Consider the following 23,564-nt stretch of genomic DNA (forward strand, 5'->3'; position numbering starts at 1 on the left):
GTACCTGGCTGAACAGCCCTGAGTGGCTTCCAGGCCTGCACTGGCCTCTCCCCTGAATCTGGGGACTGTGCCTGTGGTGGGCACACCCTGAGCCCCAAGGGGCAGGTGAGGGGTGGCTGTTTGCAAGAGTGGGGTGAGTGGATGGAGCTGGGACATGAGGGCTGACTCCACACACAGTGTGTGTGTTGATCTAGGGGTAGGAAGAGGAGGAGTGGGGGTTGGGGTCTCATTTGTTTTGATGGTAAAAATGATTATTAGACCCATCTCCTGAAGCAACTGGGGGGTTCAATGTCTGTGCTATGGCATTTCTAGGCCAGTGTCTGGCTTGTGATAAGCCCTGTAGTTGCCTATGACTCTCTGAGAAGAGATTCAAATATCAAGTGAGAAGCAGTGGCTGGTGAGAGAACACCAGAGCTAGTTTGCCGGCTGAGCGCTTGGGGCACTGGCCTCAGTGTCCTCCTGCTGCCTGCCCCCACTCAGTGCGAAGCCTGGGCGAGGGCAGGAGAAGGAGTTTCTGCATTTCTGCACAGTTAGGGGTCAGAGTGGCCAAAATCCTTGGTGGGGCCTCTCTTTGCAGAGGGCTATGAAGTCATCTCATTACATTCTGATGACATTTTTATGACAAAGTGTGCAGGTGGGCGAAGGGAGGGTGTGGTTGTGAAAACGTGAGTGTAACAGGATCTGGGCAGAGTGAAGCCTATTTGGAATGCACGCGGGGACTGGCATGTGCGCCAGGCCCCTCCCTGTGCCCCCCCCTGCTCCCCCTGCTTTCCTTGCTTGATTCATTCGCTCAACATTTCCACAAATATTTATTGAGAGTATACTATGCTCTGGGGGCGGGGTGAACAGGATAGAGAATTAGACCAAATCCTCTCATGGAATTTACATTCACCCAAATACGAAAACAAGAAGACATACCCGCTCCTAACGAGGACAGGAAATTACAGCCAGGTGATGTGACTGAGCGTGAAGTGGGGGCTGCTTTAGAGGAGGCAGGAGAGAGACTCTGAAGAGATGACATTGATGCTGAGCAGTGAGTGATGAGAAAGAACCTCCGTGTGAAGACAGTTAGTGCAAAGGCCCTGCAGCAGACAGAAGGTCCGTGTCCAGGAGCAGAACAGGCGAGGAGGAGAGTACAGACCAGTGATGGCGAACCTTTTGAGCTCGGCGTGTCAGCATTTTGAAAAACCCTAACTTAACTCTGGTGCCGTGTCACATACAGAAATTTTTTGATATTTGCAGCCATAGTAAAACAGAGACTTATATTTTTGATATTTATTTTATATATTTAAATGCCATTTAACAAAGAAAAATCAACCAAAAAAATGAGTTCGCGTGTCCCCTCTGACACGCGTGTCATAGGTTCGCCATCACTGGTATAGGCAGAGCTTAAGTTTGACTTTTATTGAAAGCATATTGGGAAGCCATTGAGGGTTTTAAGTAGAGATGAGGAATGACCTGATTGGGGTGTTTGTGCTTAAATTAAACATTTTGAGATCATGGTAAACTCACCTGTAGCTGTAAGAAATATCACAGGGAGATCCCATGTCCTTTTACCCTGTTCCTCTCAATGGCAACATCTTGCAAAACTATAGTACGGCCCGTAACCGGGATCGACACTGATGCAGTCGAGATTTAGAGCATTTCCTTCCCCACAAAGACCCCGCATGTTGCCCCCTTATAGCCTCACCTACTTCCTCTGACCTCCCCGCGCCTTACCTCTGACAACCACTAATCTGCTCTCCACTTCTATAATTCCTGTTGCCATTTCAACAATGGAATCAGACAGTATATAACCTTTGGAATCACTCATCATAGTTTTCTGAAGACTCACCCAGGCTGCTGGGTGTATCAGTAGTTACTCCTGCCCTGGCCAGGAGGGTTAGGCTTTGATTCCTGGTCAGGGCACATACCTAGGGTGTGGTTTTGATCTCTGGTCTGGACACATGTGGGACACAACAGATCAATGTTTCTCTCTCACATTGATGTTTCTCTCTCTTTCTCTTTCCCTTCCTCTCTTTCTACTTGTAAAATCAATAAACAACAACAACAACATATTCTCAGGTGAGGATGAAAAAATGTCTGTTTCGCCGAAACCGGTTTGGCTCAGTGGATAGAGCGTCAGCCTGCGGACTGAAAGGTCCCGGGTTCGATTCCGGTTGAGGGCATGTACCTTGGTTGCGAGCACATCCATGGTGGGAGATGTACAGGAGGCAGCTGATTGATGTTTCTCTCTCATCAATGTTTCTAACTCTCTATCTCTCTCCCTTCCTCTCTGTAAAAAGTCAATAAAATATATTAAAAAAAAAAGTCTGTTTAAAAAAAAGGTTATTCCTTTTGATTGCTGAGTAGTATTCCCCAGTATGGATGTGCCACCGTTAGTTTAATCATTCACCTGTTGAAAGACATCTGGGTTGTTTCCAGGTTGGGGCTCTTGTGAATAAAGCTGCTATAAACATGCAGGGTTCTGTGTAAACATGTTTTCATTTCTCTGGGTAAATGCCCAGGAGTGCAATTGTTGGGTCATATGGTAGTTGCATGTTTAGTTTATTAAGAAACCGCCAAACTGTTTCCAGAGTGGCCGTACCCTTTTACATTCCCACCAGCAAAATCTGAGCGATCCAGTCTCTCTGTATCCCTGCCAGCATTTGGTGTTGTCATTGTATTTTACTTTAGCCATTCTGCGCAGTCTATTTCATTGTGGTTTTAATTTGTGTTTCCCTAATGGCTGATAATGTTGAACATCTTTTCATGTGTTTATTTGCCAACTGTATATCTTCTCGATGAAATGTCTCTTCGTGTCTTTTTCCCATTAAATGGGCCATCTTTTGTGCACTTAATTGGATTATTTGTGATTTTACTGTTTAGTTTTGAGATTTCTTTATATATTCTAATATTAGCTCATTGTTAGTTATTGGTTAGCAAATATTTTCTCCCACTCTGTGGCTTGCCTTTTCATCCTCTTGAGAGTCTTATGCAGAATATATATACATATATGTATATATATATACATTAATATGCATGTATTGTGCATTTCATGTTTTCAATGTTTTGGTATTATTCATTCATGGCACGGGGGGAGGGGTGCAGGTAGGAGGTTGAGTAAAAAAGTCCGGAGTACCAGGAAGCTCTGGGGCCAGGGCCATAGTGTATTTCGTGGATTCTAAGATGCCATCGGTAGGAAGAAGTGCATTATCTTATAATTACTAAGAATGCTGCTAAGTAAACTATAGCACATCATCAACTGTAACATGAATCCCAATGTCAGAGATGTTAAATGTAACCGTATGATCCTGGAACAGTCCTGGCACCCTAATCTAGAGGTGGGCTAAGGAGGAGAGTCCAGCTAAGGGGGTGAGAAGGAGCAGCCAGAGCAGGAGGAGGTGAGTTTCCTGGGAGATGAGTTTTGGGAGGAAGAGGAAGGGGGAGTCTCCTAATACTTCTGGGAGTCTGGTGGGATAAAGGCCAAGGAGTGACCATTGGATTTGGGAATGTGGGGTCACTGGGCACCCTGGCAAGTGCAGTTTTGGGGAGTGGAGGGGATGGAGGCTGAGATGGCATGGGTGGAGGAGAAAAATGAAAGGTGAGGAAATAGAGCCTGGGAGACTAGAAAACTCTTTAAAGAAGTTGCTGTGGAGGAAGCATGAAATGAAATGGGGCCCAGAAGCTACGGACAGCAGGAGGTCAGTGGAGGTTTTTGTTTGTTTGGTGTTTTTTTTAAATATTTTTATTGATTTCAGAGAGGATGGAAGAGGGAGAGAGAGATAGAAACATCCATGATGAGAGAGAATCATGGATTGGCTGCCACCTGCAAGTCCCCCAATGGGGATCAAGCCCACAATCCAGGAATGTACCCTTGACCGGAATCGAACCTGGGACCCTTCAGTTCGCAGGCCGACGCTCTATCCACTGAGCCAAACCGGCCAGGGCTGTTTGGTTGTTTTTAAGATGGGAGATACAGGAGCATGTTTGCAAACTGCCAGGAATGATCTGGGAGAAGAGTTGGCGCAGCTGGGTGGGGGCTGGCATAGACGTGAAGTTCGGAGAAGCAGCCTGGGCTGGGGGATGGTGGGGGGCGGGGGGAGGGGTTGAAGGGAGGGAAGGAAGAGGAAGGGAGAGAGAAACATCAATTGGTTGCCTCCCGCATGTGCCCCAACCACCGGGGCTGGGGTTCGAACTGCAATCCAGGTACGTGCCCTTGACTGGGAATCGAACCCGAGACCTTTCAGCAAGAGGGCCAATGCTCTAATCACTGAACCACACAGGCTACGGCGAGATGGTTTGAGGCTGACTTTTTCACCAACCCGTGAGTGTCTGGAAAGCAGGACCATATGCTCTCATCCCGTTACTCCCAGGGCTCAGTGAAGGGTCTGGCACATTAAGGTGCTTAACAATGCTCGCTAAAGGAATGCATCCATCTGTTTGATAAATGAAAAAATTGTAATGCAGCTGTATCCCGTGTGGATTTTCCCATTCTGTGATTTTTTTTTAATACTGGATTTTTGTAGTGTGTGTGTGTGTGTGTGTGTGTGTGAGAGAGAGAGAGAGAGAGAGAGAGAGAGAGAGAAGACCGCGTCAGTCAGCAGGTGGTGTGGAGAGAGGGCGAGGGGCTCTGCGGGGCCTGGCCTGGCCTCAGGTTTCTCAGCTCATATGCTTGGTCTGTTCAGTTGTTTTTTTGGTCCTTAGTGAGCGCCCGCGTGCCGAAAGCACTAGTGAGCAAAAGAACACGACGCTCCCTCCCAGAGCCTGTGGAGGGGGCATGTCAATCAAAGGCTCACAGACATGGGGACGGGGTGGCCCTGTGAGACCAAGTCCCGGTCTCCCCGGGGGAAACATCAGAGCAGAGATCTGGGTGATGAGGATGTCACCAGGAGAGGAGAGCCTGGGCCTGCAGAGTTCCCTGTGAGGGGCCCTCAGGCCCACCAGGGGCCAAAGGAGGGCAGCGGGAACAAGCATGCTCCCCTCTGTGTGCCTTAGTCTCCCTTTCTGGGAAATGGGGGAAACCCTGCCTTGCTCTATTCCTCGCTCACTGCAGGGGGATGTCATACTGACGTGCCCTCCTGCCCTCCTGAGCCCGGCTCTGCTGTGGGAGGGGGTGGGCCGGGTCGCAGGGCCTGAGGGATTCAGAAGGACCAGCCCCAGGGCCTCCGGGGTTAAGTTTTCCTCACCCGCTTCCCTGCCCTCGTCTGTCTCCAGGCTCTTTGATGGCGATAGAGCCAACCTTTTCCAGATGTGCTGAGAGGAGGGTTTTGCCGAACTCTCCGGGGCTTCCTCTGCCTCCTTCAATCCCCTCCGCCAGACGGCCCCCCGCCAGCCGGCCTCCCTCCTCCGGCTGGGTTGCCTGCCGCCTGCAAGGCCACATGAAGTCCTGGACTTTGTACTTTTCAAAAAACATGGCCTTCTTCCCTGCCCCTCCTCCCCGAGCCGGCCTGTGTGCGGGGCCAGAAGCTCCCCCGGCTGCCCACCCAGCAGTGAAAGCTTGCCTGGCTGTGGCCCCCTCTCGGGCCTGGCCCCTCAAGTGGTCCCTGGTCCTGGTCCTAGTGGGAGGGGGACCTGAGCAGAACACACTCCCCATGGGGCTGCTGCGATTCCCGCCTGGCTTTTAGGAATGACTCGCATGGATTCCATGCGAGGAGGCCAGAGGCTGCAGACCCCCGCCGCCTCCTGCTCAGAACTGCGGTGGGACAGCCCCTTCCCCTCCCGCTGGCCCTCTGCTATTAATCAAGAGATTAATAATCTGCTGCCTCCCTCTCAGAACCCCCCACTCCCATTTCCTGTTGAGTCTCCAGCCTGTCTCGGTACCTCCCAGTCTGGTCCTCCTCGCGGTGGTCCCTGGTGAGGAAGTGGGGCCAGGGCAGGAGGACAGTTCTGCGAGTTGCAGTGCCCGGGCCGGGAGGGGGCACCTGCTTCGCCAGGCGAGGTCTCTGGGCTGGCAGAGTCGTTCCCTGCCCTAGCGCCCCCTGCCCACCGAGGCGCCTCCGGCTGCTTTGGGACGTTGCCTTTGGAAGCCAAAGAGCCATGGCCTCTGCTTGCAGATGCCCGTGATGGGCATCTCACCCCTCCTGGGGCCCTTTGCTTCAAATGTCCTCTCATGTCTCGGTGAGCCCAGGGGCGCCTCTGGGGACACACGGGGGCATCTGCACCCTTTCTGGAGCAGTCACTGAGCAGCTGTAGGACTTGCGCTGGGCCCCTTGTAAGACCTCATGGCCTCAGCCCTCCTAGCTCCCCAGAGGGTCTCGGGGGCCTGCAGAGGGCAAGGCCCTCCTCCAACCCTCAGGGTTGGTGGCAGGGGGGCAGCTTCTGAGCACTGTTGAGCAGGTATGAGCCTGCTTTGAGCCTGGTTCCATTAAACCTCTGCCTCTTTATAACCTGGAGCCTGACCCTGAGCTCCTCCTTGGCCTCAGTTTCCCCCTGCAGAGTGAGCCATTCATCCCTGCCCTGCCCCCTTTCTCAACCAGGAGCTGCCTGCCTCACCTCCCTGATTCCCTCTCTCCCTTCCCATCTGGCTGCAAGGTAGCCACAGGGGGGTGTTTCTTGAAAGCAGACCGGCTCACGGCACTCCTCTGGCCACGGTCCCTGGTTGGCCTCACCGTGGCGGGAGGTGCGGTATCACAGGGGGTCCACAAGGCGCTCTGTTGCAGGATGGACAGTCTTCTTTATTAATCTACATAAAACAAGAGCAGAATTAAGCTGTGCTGATTTTTAGTATATGCAAAGACAGTAAACAATACATGGACATACACATATATACATGTACTGTGGGCTCAACAATACTTGACTGACCTGGAACATGCTCTGAAAGCTTGGAGAGCATTGGCCAGCACGGTGTTCACAGACCTAGTCCATAGCTTGGCCTGCGTTCGAGGTCTTCACAGGCTAGCCTTCGTGAGCTGCCTTGTCTGTGCCCTGGCTGTCCAAGCACTCTGCCCCAAATGCACCAAATTTCACCCCAAACAGTGTCCTGGTTCTCCGGGTGCTGTCTGCCTCCTCGCCCCGAGGTCCCCTGAGTGTATCCCTGAGGTGGGAAGCTTTTCCTGGCCCCTCCTGGTAGAAGTGACCGTGCCCTGCCCCCCATTCCTGCAGCCTTAATTTCCATGGATGGTCCCCAGCTAGACACCCTGCGTTCCTCCAGGGAGCCACCATGTCTTGGTGAGCATTGCGGTTCCCAGCCTGGGACTCCATCTGGCACACGCTATTTATTGATTTTTTTCCACTCATTCCACCAATCTTTATTGAGTGCATATGATGTGCCCCACCCTGAGCTAGCGCTGGGGTGCAGCCAGCAGCTTAGTGGAGGAGATAGACATCAGACAAATGATTGCCTGATGAGTATATAATTAAAAGGGTGATGAGTGTTTGGAAGAGAAGTCAGGTTTCTATGACAGTGCAAATTGAGGGGATCCAGCCTGCAGGGGTGGGTGGAACTGAGAGAGGGCTGATCCAGGAGGGCCTTTCTGAGAAAGTGGCACTTCTGGTGAGCCCTGGGGGCTGCGTTGGAGCTAATGGGTGCCTCAGGCAGAGTGAACAGCAGATGACAAGCCCTGATATGGGAAGGAGCTCTGTTGGGGTTCTAAGTGGGGTTGGAGAGGGGTGAATGGGGAAGCAGCCAAGGTGGACAGCGGCCAGATCTTAGGCCCATGTGGTCATACTACAGCATTCGGTTTTGTCCTAAGAGTGAAGATACACGAGGCAGGGCAATGGAGGAAACGTGTGCTTGGAAACACCACTGCAGCATCTCGGTGGCGTCCGGAATACTGGAGGTGGGGGTGGACGCTGGGCACCAGTGAGGGGCCATTGCCACTGTCTAGGAAGGAGGTGATGGAGGCTGGACAGGGCAGGTGGGAGGAGAGCACAGGGCTGGTGGGATCATCATGGAGGAAGGCCTCCCTGCACTCAGTGACGGGAGTGGCCAGAGTGTGGTAGGGTCAAGATTTCTGTGGCTATTTGTTGAGTGAATAACAACCCTCAGGCGGATCTATGCCCTTGAATTTGCCAAATGACAGTGAGGAAGCCCCAGGACCTGCCAAGAGGAGGAAGCAAATCCAGAGAAGTCAGAAGTCCCTAGAACTGGCCTGTCTTGGGGTGAAAAAAACAGGGCTGGGGAGGTGGGAGACACCAGATGGAGATTCCAAATTGTATTGGAGACTCTCAGGTTGCTGCACCCAGCTCAGACTTTACAGGGACTCAGAGAAGGGGACTCACTCACAGACGGGCAGAGACGCACTGGAATCAACTAGAAACAAAGCAGCGGGAAAGCCTGTGTTTGTCCGCCTGCCTGCGTCGCTCCTCTCAAGCCCCGAGCTGGCCGTTGTTAATTAGCTTGATCGTGGTAATCATTTCACAGTATATGTGATTACACAGCCTGGCGTCTCCCTCTCTGTGTCCCCATCTCAGCTGGGCCAAAGAAACCAGAGAAGCCTCATCGGACCTCTCAGACTTGTCCAGGGAGCAGCGGATGGAGAGACAGGGGTCTGGGCATGTGCAGTCGACGGTGAGGAGTGGGTCGTGGTTGGCTCCTCTCCTTCCTGATGGTGTAGTCTGAGTTGGGGCTTGGCTGCTCCCCAGCGGCACAGCTTAGGGAAGGGCTCAGTGTCCTCGTCTGTGAGTGTGACAGGAATACTCTCACAGTGTTCTGTGACTGCCCTACATTCCCCTTGCTTTTCTGAGCTGATTTTGTCATTTGTAAAGGGGGCATATCTAGCACTTTTTGTGGACCCGTGAGGGGCTGCCCCTCCTTCAGCCTGTTTCCACACTGTGTGGCCTTGGATGCCTGTTGGCCAGACGGCTCCAGGAGAACTGCCCCATCACAGGAGTCAGACCCTCGGTCAGTCAGTGGATACACAGCGTTGCCCAACTGCTGTGTGGCAGAGATATGGGCATCAATTAATAGTCACATGTGGGAATACAGTTTGAAACCGGAAGTAAATGCTAGGAAAGCAGGACACAGGGAGCCAGATGGAAATGTTAAGCTGGTTGGAGCCGTCAGGAGGGCTTCCTGGAGGAGAGGGCCTTAGAGGTGAGAGTGGAGGGGACTGGGCCTTAATTGGGAGAAAGAGAGGGCGAGGGAGAGAGATATTGAGAGAGAGAGAGAGAGAGATCGAGAGGGAGATGCACAGGAACTTGAATAGCTGGAGAATCTGAGCAAGGGGCACAAGGGGCACTGGGAGGTCTGGTGAAGGCCTGGCTACCACCCCGCACGGACACATAGCACCACGAAATCAGGAGGAACAGGATGGTAGGGAATCTCCCTTTGGGAGAGAATTCAAGCCTCGGGGCAATCTTGCTTCTCTCTCCAATATCCGGAGCTCATTAAATTCTTGGTGGGGGAGGGGGGGGCGCTTTTGGTTCTATGTGGCCCCCACCCAGGACCTGGTCCTTGGCCCTCCATGTTGCTGCCAAGGAGCGAGGCTGACACCACCACATTGCTGGTGAGATAGCCCTGTGCAGGTTGCGGCCTCTTTGCAGACAAGCTGGGTTCTTCTCAGTGTCCTCAGCTGTGAGGGCCTCGAGGCCATCACAGGCTAAATGCAGTCTGCAGACCCTGGGATTATGGCTGTTTGTCTTACTGTGGAGGTGGTCTGGGGGGCTGGTCTGATCTGAGAGGGATGCTCCCTGGGGTGAGGGCTGGGGGTGGGGCAGGAGACCACTCTGCCCCTTGAATCAGCCCTGATCTCCTGTCTCACATAGGCCCTCAAGAGTGTGTGTGTGTGTGTGTGTGTATACTTTTGTTTATTTATTTATTTTTGACAAATAAAAATTGTGCATATTTAAGGTATACAATGTGATGTTTTTATATACACACATTGTGAAATGGTTAGCAAATCAAGCTAATTAACGTATCTATCACCTCCCATAGTTACCATTTTTTGTGTGTGGTGAGACCACTTGGCACTGCTCTCTTAGCAAATTTCAAGAATAGGATACATTATTAATCACAGTGGCCATGCTGTGCATTAAGTTTTCAGAACGTACTCTTCTTATAACTGAAAGTTTGATCAATAGCCCCTTCCCCCGATCCCCCATTCTCCCAACTCCTAGCCTCTGGTAACCATAAGCTCTGTTTTGTGTGTGTGTTCCATATATGAGATCATGACGTATTTGTCTTTCTGTGTCTGGTTTATTTCACTTCGTATACAGTCCTCCAGATGTATCCACATTGTCACAAATGGCAGGATTTCCTTCTTTTTATGGCTGAATAGTATTCCTTTGTGTATATGTGTAGATAAATCACACTTTTCCCCATTTTAAATGAAATTTTAAAATTTAAATTTATTAGGGTCATATTTTCTTTATCCATTTGTCTGTTGATGGACATTTAGGTTGTTTCCATGTCTTGACTACTGTGAATAATATTGCAAGGAACACCGATTTGGTTTCCTTTGGATGTATACCTAGAGTGGGATTGCTGGATCATATAATAATTATATTTTTAACCTTTTAAGGAACCCTCCATGCTCTTTTCCATAGTGGCTGCACCAATTTACAACTTCACCAGCAGTGATCTTCTTTACTCAGCCCACCAATTCAAACACTGATCTCTTCTGGAAAGACCCTCACAGACACAACCCAAGTGATGTTTTACCAGTTGTCTTGTCATCCCTTAACTCAGTCAAGTTGACACATAAAAGTAACCATCACAGCCCTGGCAGGGTGGCTCAGTTGGTTGGAGTGTTGTCCTGATGTACCAGGGTTTTGGGTTTGATCGCCAGTCCGGGCACATGCACGAGTTGACCAATGAATTCATGGATGGGTGGAACAAATCAATAAATTTAAAGTAGTAGAAAAAAACCCTAACCATCACAATAGATAACATTTATTAGCATTTGCATCTCCTAGAAATGGTGTTAATCACTTAATGTAAATATGTATTAGTTTCCTTGGGCTGCTGTAACAAAATGCTATAAACTGGGTGGCCTAAGCATCAGACATTCATTTTTCACAGTTCTGGAGTCAGGGAAGTCCAAGATCAAGGTGCTGGCAGGTTCGGTTCCTGGTGAAGGCCCTCTTTCTGGCTTACAGACAGCTAGCTGCCTTCTGTGTCTGCTCACGGAGGAGAGAGAGAGAGCTCTGATCTCTCTTCTTCTTGTTATAAGGACATCAATCCCATCACAGGGGCCCACCCTCATGACCTCATCTAAACCTAATTCCTCCCAAAGGCCCCGCCTCTAAATACTAACACTTTGAGGGTTAGGGTTTCAACATATGAATTTGGGGTGGGGGTGGGGGAGCCACAAACATCCAGCCCATAACAGTATCATCTGTTTTTTATTTAGCATTTACATTTCATTCCTTTTTGAATGATTTAAAAGGCACAAAATTCAAAACCATAAGCATTATAGAGTATAGAGTAAGAACTACGGCCTCCACCCACCCTGGAGGTGATCCCCCTTATCAGTTTCTTGAGCATTTTTCAAGAGATAAAGAATTCCAACTATATCCCTTATAAATATAGATATAAAAATTCAAAAAGAAATATTAGAAAATAGAATTCAGTGAGATATAAAAAGTACAATCCATCATGACCAAATGAGAATTATCCCAGGAATGCTTTGTTGGTTTAACATTTGAACATTAATTAATGTGATTCATCAAAATAACAGAATAAAGTATAATATGATCATGTCAATAGATATAGAAAAATCATTTGATAAAATTCAGCACCTATTCATGACAGAAAGAAAAAAATTCTCTCAGCAAACCAGGTATAGAAGGGAATGTCCTCAATCTAATAAAGATAACAAAAACAGCTAATGTCATACTTAATTGCTGAAATATTGTACACATTCCCCTTGAGCATGGGAACAAGCAAAGGATCACTTATTACTTCTATCCAATATTATACTGTAGGTAATAACACAAGGAGAAGATATAAAAGGCAAACAGATCAGAAACAAAGAGAATATAAAGAACTCTTATAAGTACTGCGCGCTAACCGATTGTGCCACTGGAACTCCGGCATGAAGAACTCTTTATTCACAGATGACATTACTGTGTACATAGAAAATCCAAAAGAATAGGCAAATATAGTACTAGAATTAATAAATGAACTTATTAAGGTCACTGAATACAAGTGTCCCCCCCCCCCCCCCTCCAAATTCATATGCTGAAATCTTAACCCCAACATAATGATATTTGGAGGGAGGGCCTTTGAGAGGTGATTAGGTCATGAGGGTGGAGCCCTCATGAAAGGAATTAGTGTTCTTATAAAGGAGACTCCACAGAGTTCCCCTGCCCCTCCTTACCTGTGAGGATACAGTGAGAGTATAGTTGTTATGAATCAGGGGGTGAGCCCTCACTAGACATGGAATCTGCCAGCACTTTGATCTTGGGCTTCAGCTTCCAGAACTAAGAGAAATAAATTTGTGTTATCTATGAGCCACCCACGCTAAAGCATATTATAGCACCTGGAATGGACTAAGATACAAGGCTAATACAAATAAATGAATAACTACATACTAGCAGAAGCAAGTGGAAAGTGAAATGTAAAAAAACCTCATTTCACAGTAAAATAAAAAAGCATTAAATAATGTTATGGGGTGAATGTTTGTATCCTCCCAAATTCATATGTTGAAGCCCCCAATGTGAATGTATTTGTAAATGGGGTCTCTAAGGAAGTAATTAAGGTTTAAATGAGATAATTTAGGGTGGGGCCCTGATCCAATACGATTAGTGCCCTTATAAGAAGAAATACCAGATTCCACCCCCTGCCCCCTCTCCCCCCTCCCCCCCACCGCCCCTTCCCAACACACACACACTGAGGAAAGGCCATATAAGCACACAGTGAGAAAGTGTCTGTCTGCTAGCCAGGAAAGAGTCCTCACCAAAAGCTGAATTGGCTGGAATCTTGATCTTGAACTTCCCAGCTTCCAGAATATTGAGAAAATAAATTTTTGTTGTTTAAGCCATTCAGTTTAGGATATTTTATAATGGCAGCCTGAGCAGACTAAGACAAATACCTAGGAGTAAATTTAATGAAAGATATGCACCCTGCTGAGAAAAATTAAAGAAGATATAAATAAATGGAAAGTTCTGCCATAGATAGGAAGACTTGATATTATTAACATGTCAGTTCTCTAGAAATTGATCTATAGAGTCCATGTAATCTTCATCAAAATCATGGTGGGATTTTTTTTTGGCAGAAATTGATAAGCAAATTTTAAAAAATTATGGGAATGCAAAGGACCTAGATACCTATGACAATTTTGAAAGATAACAAAATTGGAAGATTACATTACTAGATTTTGAGACTTACTATAAAGCTACATTTATTAAGACAGCATGGCTTTGGTGCAAAGATAGAAAACCAGATCAATAGAACAGAATAGAGAGTCCGGAAACACATTTAAATAATTATTTGGTTGTCAACAAAGCTAAAATAATTCAACAGGGGAAAAGAATGGTGCTAGGGCAATTGGACAGCCAAATGGAAGACAAGGAACCTTGACTCCTACCCAACAAATAATAAAATTTTAAAAATTGATAAAATAAAATATTTTTTGACATAAATGCATTTTTAAGAAAATGAAAAGGCAAGCCACAGATTGGGAGAAAACATTTGTAATACATACATCTGTCAAAGGTGGGGCAAAAGTGGGTTTACAGTTATTCATATGGAAAATAATACAATAATTAATAAATAATAATACAAGAATAAACTGTGTTTTGTGTATTCACAACTGTAATCCTACTTTTGCCCCACTCTGTATATATCTTACAAGTCAATAAGAAAAAGAAACAAAACCCAAAGTAAAAGTGGGCAAAAGTCTCAAACAGGCACTTCACATAAGATAAGCAAATGATGAACATGAAAAGGTGTTACTTTATTTAGTCATCAGGAATTGCAAATTAAAACCATAATGAAGGAGTACACACTAAAATGAAAATAAAATGACTGACAACATCAAATGTTAATGAAGATGAAAATGACTGACAACATCAAATGTTAACAAAACTACGGAGCAACTGGGACTCATACACTGCTGCTAGGTGCGTGGACTGGTTAATCCAAACAGGTCATGGAACCTGTTTGTACAGAGGCAGAGCAACATTGAACAGACTGTCAAACTACAGTGGGAAGGCCAGGGAGGATTGTGGGGGTGGGTAAGAGATCAACCGAAGGACTTGTATGCATGCATATGAGCATAACCAATGGACACAAGACACTGGGGGGTATGGGAGGCTAGGGGAAGGTCAAGAGGAGAAAAAAAAAAGGAGACATATATAATACTCTTTGTAATACTTTAAGCCATAAAACAATTAAAAAAAAAGAAACCTGTTTGTACCATCTACTAAAGTTAACATATATCCATCCTATAGTTCATTAATTCTATTCCTAGGTATGTAATCTGGAGAAATAAAAACATCTGTTTACAAAGACTGTATGAGAACGCTCATAGCAACTTTGTCCATTAATAGCTCAAGACTAGAAACAACCCAAATACCCATCAACAGGAGTATGGACAAATTATGGTATATTTATATAATGTAATATTGTCCTATATAATAAAAGGGTAATATGCAAATTGACCGGTCACTATGATGCACACTGACCACCAGGGGGCAGACACTCAACGCAGGAGCTGCCCCCTGGTGGTCAGTGCACTTCCACACGGGGAGCTCGGCTCAGCCACAAGCCAGGCTGACGGCTGAGAGCTCAGGGGTGGTGGCGGGAGCCTCTCCCGCCTCAGCAGCGCTAAGGATGTCTGACTGACGACAGGTGGACGTCCCACAAGGGGTCCTGGACTGCAAGAGGGCACAGGCCGGGCTGAGGAATCCCCCCCCCCCCCCCCCCCCCCCGCCCGAGTGCATGAATTTTCATGCACTGGGCCTCTAGTCTAGCAATAAGAAGAAATAAAATACTGGTATACTTAACATGGATGAAACTCAGACATAATGGATGAATGAAAGAAGGCAGACACAAATGAGTGCATGGCTGTAAGGTTCCATTTATATGAGATCTTAGAACAGGCAAAAACTAATCTCTGGTGAGAGAAGTCAGAAGAGTGGTTATGTCTGGGGGCTGGGTAATCAACATGAAAAGGTATAAGGGGACTTTTGAGTTATAAGAATGTTGGTGTATCCATATGTTAAAGTTCATTCAGCTAAATACTAGATTTATCTATTTTACTGTATGTAAATTATATTTTAATAACACAAGGAAAAATTCCATTATAATATGAGGCGTGAACTCAGTGCTTTCCTTCATAGCACTTACCACAGTGCATGCTCATATACTTGCGTATGATATATGATTAGTGCCACAGCCCTGACAGAGCGAAGCCCGGGCCTGCCTTCTTCATCCTTGCATCCCAGTGCCTGGCACACAGCAGGCTCTTGTTTTGTATCTGTGAGTGCACGGATGAGGGTTGGGTTAAAGCCAGGCTCTGTACACGCTGCTGCAGGAGGGCTGAGGAGGGAGCCTGTCAACTCTGGCCAGGGCGGGGGTGCTTCACAGAGGAGGAGGCGACATTTGAGTCACACCTGAAAGCTCCTGGGGATTTTTCTCACGCAGAGTAAAGGCCCGTGGACAGAAAGTGCAGCTTGTTGTGTGCGGGTGGTAGGAGCCTTGACTGTGGTGATAGGAGGAGGGATGGTAGAAAGGTAGGCAGGGCCTTATTTACTGACCTAAAGATTTGTTCTTCAGTCTATGGGAGCCATTTTAAGGGAGGGCAGTCACAAAGCTTGATCTGCATTTTTAGAAAGATCTGGGTTTGCAAACTGGACCCCAGCAGAAGGGCTGGGAGTTCCTCATGGATGTAAAGGGATGAAGCTCCTCAGCTTCTTGCGCAGATCTGGGGAGAGGTCATCAACACTGAGCCCGCCTTGAGCCTTCAGGTAAGACTGGAGGGGTCAGCCATACTGAGCCCTGGCCCTCTGGGCTGGTGAAGCAGCGCCACCTACTGGTGAGCCCTGCTCCTGGACTTCGCAGGCCACCTGGTGGGACAGGCCAGATCAGGGGTGGGCAAACTTTTTGACTCGAGGGCCACAATGGGTTCTTAAACTGGACCGGAGGGCCGGAACAAAAGCATGGATGGAGTGTTTGTGTGAACTAATATAAATTCAAAGTAAACATCATTACATAAAAGGGTACGGTCTTTTTTTTTTTTTTAGTTTTATTCATTTCAAACGGGCCGGATCCGGCCCACGGGCCATAGTTTGCCCAGGGCTGGGCCAGAGCATGGCCTCAAAATGAGGGACAGAAAGATGAGCTCTCCCTTTGGTTCAGGGGCCCAAGATCAGTACCTTGTGCAAATGTAGGAAGGAACGGACACACACTAGTGTTACCAGGCTCTGCCAATTCTGCCTGCATTTGGGTCCTAGTTCCACCACCTGGGAAAAGTTATTTAACTTCTCTGCCTCAGTTTTCTCATCTGTAAAGTAGGAAAAGTAATAGAATCCATCTTTTAGGGTTGTTGTGAACAATACCTGGTACATGGTGGGCACTCAATCAAAGCTCTTGTTATAGCTACAAATATTAGTATTTTTATCATCATCATCTTTCAAGGTATGGACTGCAGAATGCCTGGTGCATTTTGGAGGGCTCACAGGCTGGAGGCCAAGGGGCAGCCTATGACACAGGCCGTAGGGAAGCTGTGTGAGCTGGAGAAGGGCCTGCGCACGTGCCTAAGGTCAGACTCTCCTGACCATAGTGGGGACTGCCGAAGGGTATGGGCTGGGACCGATGAGGTCAGGTCTGTGTTTTACAAACCCAGCATCTGTGTACCCCTTTCTGCTGTCAATGCCTCACACATATGCCCTCCCAGGGACCCCTACACACCACATTCTGGTCTCCATGGGGTCCTCATCATGCAGACCAGGAAACGGGCTCGGGGAGGCTGAGGAACGTGTGCAAGTACACGTTGTACACAAGGGGCAGAGCCCGAAGCCCAGGACTCCATCTGTCCCATGGTGCTGAGGGTCTGGGAGGGATCCTTTCATGGCCCCAGATGCATTGGGCAGGACACAAGCAATAAGCGACCTGACCCTTCCCTGCCCTGTATGTCTGCCCCAAGTGGATTCTGAAGCTTTTCTGATCTCTCTCAGCCAAAGCAATAATTTATTCTAGGAATTAATTGAAAAACTGGCATCTTAATTTTTTTTTGCTACATAATTCATTTTGTACCTTCTTCCCCCGCCCATTTTACTGAGAAATAATTGATATCAACACTGTATAAATTTAAGGTGCACAGCCTGATAGTTTGATGAACATATATTATGAAATGATTACCACAATAAAACTGGCATCTTTTACCTAAATGAAAGCTTCTCCCCCTCCCAGCTGGGCCTGCTTCAGGTAGGGAGGTCTGCAGCAGGAAAGGGTGTGAGAGTGTGAAAGCGTGTGTGTGTGTGTGTGTGTGTGTGCGCGCGCGCACATGTGAGAGTGTATGCATATGACTGAATGTGTGAGTATGTGAGGTGTGAGTGAGCGTGTAAGTGAATGGGTGTATAAGGGTGAAAATGTGTTTATAATGCCGACATTGTATTTATACTCCTTGGACCCAGGCTCATTAACCCACCTATGTCCCACCAGGCCACCTGCTTTAAGATGTGGTGACACTGTTTCTCTGCCACTCCCTATCCCCACTGGCCTCTTCCAGTTGTTTCCTGGGCACGAGGGCGGGGGAGGGGAGAGGGAGGCAGGGAGGACCTAGAGCCTAAAGGCCTGGGTTTACTCTCCAGGTCCCAGCGGTGGACACCTCTCTGTGCAGACTTCCGGCTCCTCGTCCAAGGCTCCTGCCCCTGGCTGCACGCAGCCACACCCTCCTGAGCCCTCCAGGGGGAAGCTGGTTTGCTGGAATGTTTACGAAACATGAGTGAAGATTTTTTTAAAAGAAGATAAATTAGTGTAACAGGATTTTTCAGATTTGGTGCAGTATTTCTGAAATTCAAGACGTGACTCGTGTGTTTTCCTGTCATTGCATCTTGGAATGTCACGCCTGCTGCTACCAATTAATTCATAATTTTCCCATTCACCGATTAAGTTGCTCGGTGTCAGCAAATTCAGATTTTGTGAAGTCATGGAGTTATGCCTTCAAGAGGGAGTTGTGCCAACTTGATCAGGCTGCACAGTTATAAGGATGCTTGTAGAGTGAATAACAAGGCTGAATTGACCCCCCCCCGCCCCCCCCCCCCCCCCCCCCCCGCCGCCTTGTGAAATTTGGTCAAATAAGTTATATTCACTATTCTTGGAGTTTCACAAAATCCCAAAATAAATTTGATACAAAATAAGCATCAAACTTACTTGTAAGAAAAAAATTGAAACTGTAGGACTTTGAAATTTTATTCTGGAGGCCACAGCCATTGGTGGAGCATTGTATTGCTGCGGGAGGCCCACTACTGGATCTTAGGTTTTCATTGAAGGCCTCTCACACCCGAGATTGTGGTTTTCTTGAAGGTGGGGACTCAGTTTTATCCATCTGGGACCACAGTATAGCATGTAGTTGGCACTAAAAAAAGCATTCATTAGGTGAACCAACAAAAGGAAGTAACGATTGGGGAAAAGGTTGGAGTCCAGTGACTTGCGGGCGGTTGGAAGTCCCACAGGTTCTAATGGTATTTTTCTTTTCCTTATTCATTATTTTGGTCACTTCCTTACCTCGAACTGCCATAACAAAGTATCATGGGCTGGGTGGCTTCAACTACAGACCTTTATTTTCTCAGGCAGCTGTCTGCTGTGTCCCCCACATGGCCTTTTCTCAGTGTGCGTGGGGGTGAGGGCTTCAACATGTGAATTCTGGGGACACAATTCAGTGCACAGCAGTCAGTGTGCAGGACACTTTCCCACTATCGGTGGCCACACCTGGCGGCTTTCAGGAAGGGCAGAACTGAAACACACTTGGCACAGAGAGGGATAGTCGCTTCCCCACAGTCACACAGCTAGTAGCACAGAGCTGGGGCCACAGGATCCACTGGCTGGGCAGCTCCCAGAGTCCTGGGCTGGGCTGGCGCTGTAGGAGTTGGGTCCGGGGGTGGGCAGTGGGTGCTCACACTGTCCTGACGCTGCCCTTGTGTTAGTTACAGGACTCTGATCAGACCCACATACAGAGTGTCCTACCGAACAGTGACAGCGCTGGAGTGGAAGTGCTGCCCTGGCTTTACTGGGAGCAACTGTGACGAGGGTGAGTGTGCTGGGACACGGGGGCAGGGGACTGGGCACTGGCCGGGCTGGGCTTCCAAGTCCTGTATGCTTCTCCCACTGCCCTCCTCCTCCTCTGAGCAGATCTCTGTTCCTTCACACTTTTTCCTTCCTTTTCCCAGCACCTTAGAACCAAATGCTCTGCACTGGTCAAACTGGGGTGAGGCTGCCCCCTGCCCATGGCACTGAGGTGGGGACTCTGTGTGTGTTGGTGGTGGGCGGTGGGGAGGGGGGGGCGTGGGGGATTGAGGAGACCCAGGGGAAGGGATTTGACTCACAGCCTATTTCTTTCATTCTGGCTCCAACTCACCCAGAAACCAGGGCAGGCAGAGCTGGAAGTTTGGGCTCTGAGCAAATGTGGGTGAGGGCCCACAGCCTTGAAGCCAGGTCTGCTCTAGATGGTGACAGGTGGACCTGGTGGGTGGCAGCAAGAGGAGGGTCTCGCCCGCCGCCCCCTGCCCTTCTGCCTGGCTGGTGCCCAGAGGGAGGAGGAGGATGGGGTCTGGAACCTGGCCTTCCTTCCCCGGGTGGGCTCAGCCTGGCTCTGGAGCCCAGTGGGGCCAGACACGCACTCAGGTAAACAAGGACACTCTGATTAAACAGGTAATTCCCAGGGCTCAGAGATAACCTCCCAAGAGCCAAGTGCAAAAACCAGACCTCTTTAGGTAAGGTTATGTCTTGGTAAAGGGTAATCCTTGCAGGCTGAGTGGGCAAAGCACAGAGGATGTGGGAGGAGGCGTGCCTTTTTCAGGGAGCCTCGGGACCCAGGGGCCACCTTCCCAGCTGGCCTGTGCGGCTGAGGATTCCTGGGAGCGCGAGGGCCTGGGCTGAATTGGGGACCGGCTCCTGAAAGCCTTCGGAAAGATTTCACATCCCCGAAAATGAAACAGTGACGACAGAAGGCGAAATGGAGCTGGTGGCTGTGATTTTGAGCACATTCCTGAGATGGCTGTGGAGGGTCCTGGGGCCGTTGTTTCCATTCGTTCCACTGCTGCCTCTCCCGGGAGCCTGCAGGTCAGAGGTGCTCTCCTCAGGGCTTTGCTTTGGTTCAGATGCGGTTCCCCAGGAGAGGTGTGCTTTTCTCTCGCTGTGTCTGGCCTTCCTTCCACGCACTCTGGTCTGTCTGGTCTTATGACTCTGGATTTGTGACTGCATAGGGGTAGGTGGCCTCTCTCTGGGCCTGCTTCCTCCCTTCTTTGTCTCTCCAGGCCCTCCTTTCTATCAGCCTCCTTCTCTTCCTCCCTGGATGCTCCAGGAGTGCAGGCCAAAGGCTTGGAGATACTTTCCTTCATAGATATGCTCATATACGGTCAATCCCTGTTATTTGCAAATTCTGTATTTGTGAACTGGCCTACAGGCTAAAGTTTATTTGCAACCCCCAAATCAACACTAGCAGCATTTTTGTGGTTATTTGCAGATATGCACAGAGAGGCAAAAATTTTGAGTTGCTCAACTTGCATGCTCCCAGCTGAGGTTGAAGAAGGTGAAAGTCTGCCTTCTTGTTTCATCTCCCATACTGCACACAGGTGTCCTTTTCGCGGTCTGTTTAATGCCACGTTTTTCACATTCTTATGCTTTTTTGGGGAGATCCTGTTGTTTAAAATTTTTCCAAGCATAGTGCTGCCTAGTGTTCTTAAGTGCAAAAGGCTATGATGTACCTTAGGGAGAAAATGCATGTGATAAATAAGCTTTGTTCAGGCATTGAACAAAACTCAGAGGATGTGGGATGAGGTGCGCCTTTTTTATTATATTACTGTTGGCTGTGAGTTCAATGTTAATTCGTCAACAGTTTCTATTCAATAAGGTGTCTTTAGGTAGAAGTACACATAAAACAAGGTTACATATGATCAGCTGATGAAAACGTGGTGCTCGTAGGAACCTAATCCTGTATTTCCTCTAGGAACAATGGTTCAGCATTTGCTAATCAGAGTTCCTGGTGCCTTTATAGGACATAATTACCATGAATTACAAGACCAACTGTATGTATGAATCTGTAACTATATTTATCTATCTAGAAAGACTTATTCTTATTACAAAAGCAAGTACATGTTCAGTGTAGAAAGAATGAAAACACCCTTTTAAGTTAACCTCAAGTCTCACTTAGAGGAATGTCTCCAGCCCATTTTTGTGCTGACAGGTCAGTTGTAATGTATATGTTGTTTGATAACTTTCTTTTTCATAAAAATTGTCATGAACATCTCTCCTTGTCAATAGATAGTTTTCTATAGTATCATTTTCAGTGGCTGAACTAAAAGTGGTATTTGGGTACACTATTAAACCCTAGTATAAGGTATTTAAGTAGTTTCTAATTTTAAATTATTAATAACATTGCTGTAAACATATTTTTAATCAAGTAAAATTTACATATACTGAAATGCACCAGTCCTAAGTGTACAATTTGATGAGTTTTGATAAATACATAAACATTCTATCACTGCCCAGGAAGTTTCCGCCTCTAAGCAACCACTGTCCTAATTTCTATCATCATAGATCAGGTTTACCTATTCTTAAACTTCATTTAAGTGAAATCATGTGCTATGATTCCCTTTTATGTATGGTTTCTCTCACTTAACATAATTTTTGAGATGTGTTCATGTTGTTATATGCGTATCAGGTTGTTCGTTTTTGTTACTGGGTATTATTCCATTGTATAAATAACCATAATTTTATTCATTCTCCTGGGGATAACCCTAACCCTAACCCTAGTTTTTGGCTTTATGATTAAAGCTTCTGTGACTGCAAAGAGGTGTCCTTTTCACCTGGACCTATAGTTTTCTTTGTGGGGAAGTTTTCGATAACAAATTTGTTATCAAGTGAATTTGATAACAGATTTTATAAATATAGGTCTAAGTTTTGTCCCCATGGATATTTTTCTACGTAATTCTATTCTCTCTTGTATTCTGTCCACCACATGTGCCTCAGCCTCCCCGAACTCTGCTTTCTCTTCAGCTCAGGGAGAGTGCTGTGTTCTCCTTAGTCCTTGCTCCATGCACTCTAGTCTGGAGGTGCCTCCAGGAATCGCCTTGTTGGTTCTTCTTCTCTCAGGAATCATTGTTTCACAATGTTCAGCGTCTGTGAACATTTGTTCTGTAAATTTTGTCCAATTTTTGAATTGTTTATGGTGAGAGGGCAAGTAAAGCATGAGTTGGTATGATTGGAAACAGAAATTGAATATTTTCCTTAATTGGATTTTTAGTTATACTTGTCTGTATTACTTCTTAGTTATTCTTCTAAGGATTATAGTCTGTTTCCTTAACTTATCATAGTAAATAGAGTAAATATGGGGATATTCCATATAAATTAGAAGAAACCATCTATAATAATAAAAAGGTAATATGCTAATTAGACCGGACAGCCGAACGACCTTCTGGACGTCCTTTGGGATGAAGCCACCGCAGCAGGGGCCGAGGCAGAGGTGGTTAGGGACAATCAGGCAGGCAGAGAGGTTAGGGGCTATCAGGCAGGCAGGCAGAGTGATTAGGGGAGATCAGGCAGGCAGGCAGGTGAGTGGTTAGGAGCCAGCGGTCCCGGATTGTGAGGGGGATGTCCTGGATTGTGAGAGGGTGCAGGCCTTGCTGAGGGATTTCCTCACCACCCTCTCCCCCCCCCCCCCCACACGAATTTTGTGCACCGGGCCTCTAGTTAATAATACAATTCCATTTATCCACCACCACCATTCTTGTGCTATTGTTGTCATATGTTTGAAATCTAAATGTGTTATAAAATTCAGAATTCAATATTATAATTTGTGCATTAACCAGACAGATAATTTTTTTAAAAAGTGAAAGGAGAAAAAAATAGTGTTTTATCTCATAGTTATCATTTTCAGTGATCTTTAATTTCCTTTTAAAGCTCTGAGCTTCCATCTGGTATCCTTTCTCCTCAACCCCGAGAAGTTATTTCAGCATTTCTTTTTTTTTATTAATATATTTTTATTGATTTCAGAGAGGAAGGGAGAGGGAGAGAGAGATAGAAACATCAATGATGAAAGAGAATCATTGATTAGCTGCCTCCTGCATGCCCCCTACTGAGGATCGAGCCTATTCTGCCCTTGACTGGAATTGAACCCGGGACCTTTCAGGCCGCAGGCCGACACTACATCCACTGAGCCAGGACTTGGGCTTGGGCTAGGGCTATTTCAGCATTTCTTGTAGTGCAGATCCACATGCAGTAAATTCTCTCAACCAAAACTTTTTTTTTTTTTAGTAACCACTTTGCCTTAATTTTAATTAGTTAATGAATTAAATTGTGGTAAAACACACAGACATAAAATGGACCATTTTAACCATTTTAAAGTGCATAAATCAGTGGTATTCACAATGTTTTGCAACCATCACCACTATCTAGTTCCAGAACTTATTTTTATCACTTCAAAGGGAAACTCTATACCCATTAAGCAGTCATTCCTCATTCTCCCTTCCCTTAGCCC

General features: G+C 47.1%; 1 protein-coding gene across 2 annotated transcripts in view; it reads left to right on the forward strand.

The window, feature by feature from the left end:
• COL26A1 (collagen type XXVI alpha 1 chain) overlaps positions 1-23,564 on the forward strand; it is a 166,684-nt gene that overhangs the window by 46,841 nt on the left and 96,279 nt on the right. Inside the window, exon 3 of one of the 2 annotated variants that reach the window (XM_070411520.1) lies at positions 19,015-19,118. In XM_070411520.1, the coding sequence (XP_070267621.1) occupies positions 19,015-19,118 (104 nt within the window). The remainder of the gene's footprint in view (positions 1-19,014; positions 19,119-23,564) is intronic. The other variant, XM_070411519.1, reaches the window with a different exon arrangement.

Source organism: Myotis yumanensis, unplaced genomic scaffold (assembly GCF_028538775.1).
Source record: "Myotis yumanensis isolate MYYU_CA2020_CCGP unplaced genomic scaffold, mMyoYum1.0.hap1 SCAF_4, whole genome shotgun sequence".
In the NCBI taxonomy this organism is placed as follows: Eukaryota; Metazoa; Chordata; class Mammalia; order Chiroptera; family Vespertilionidae; genus Myotis; species Myotis yumanensis.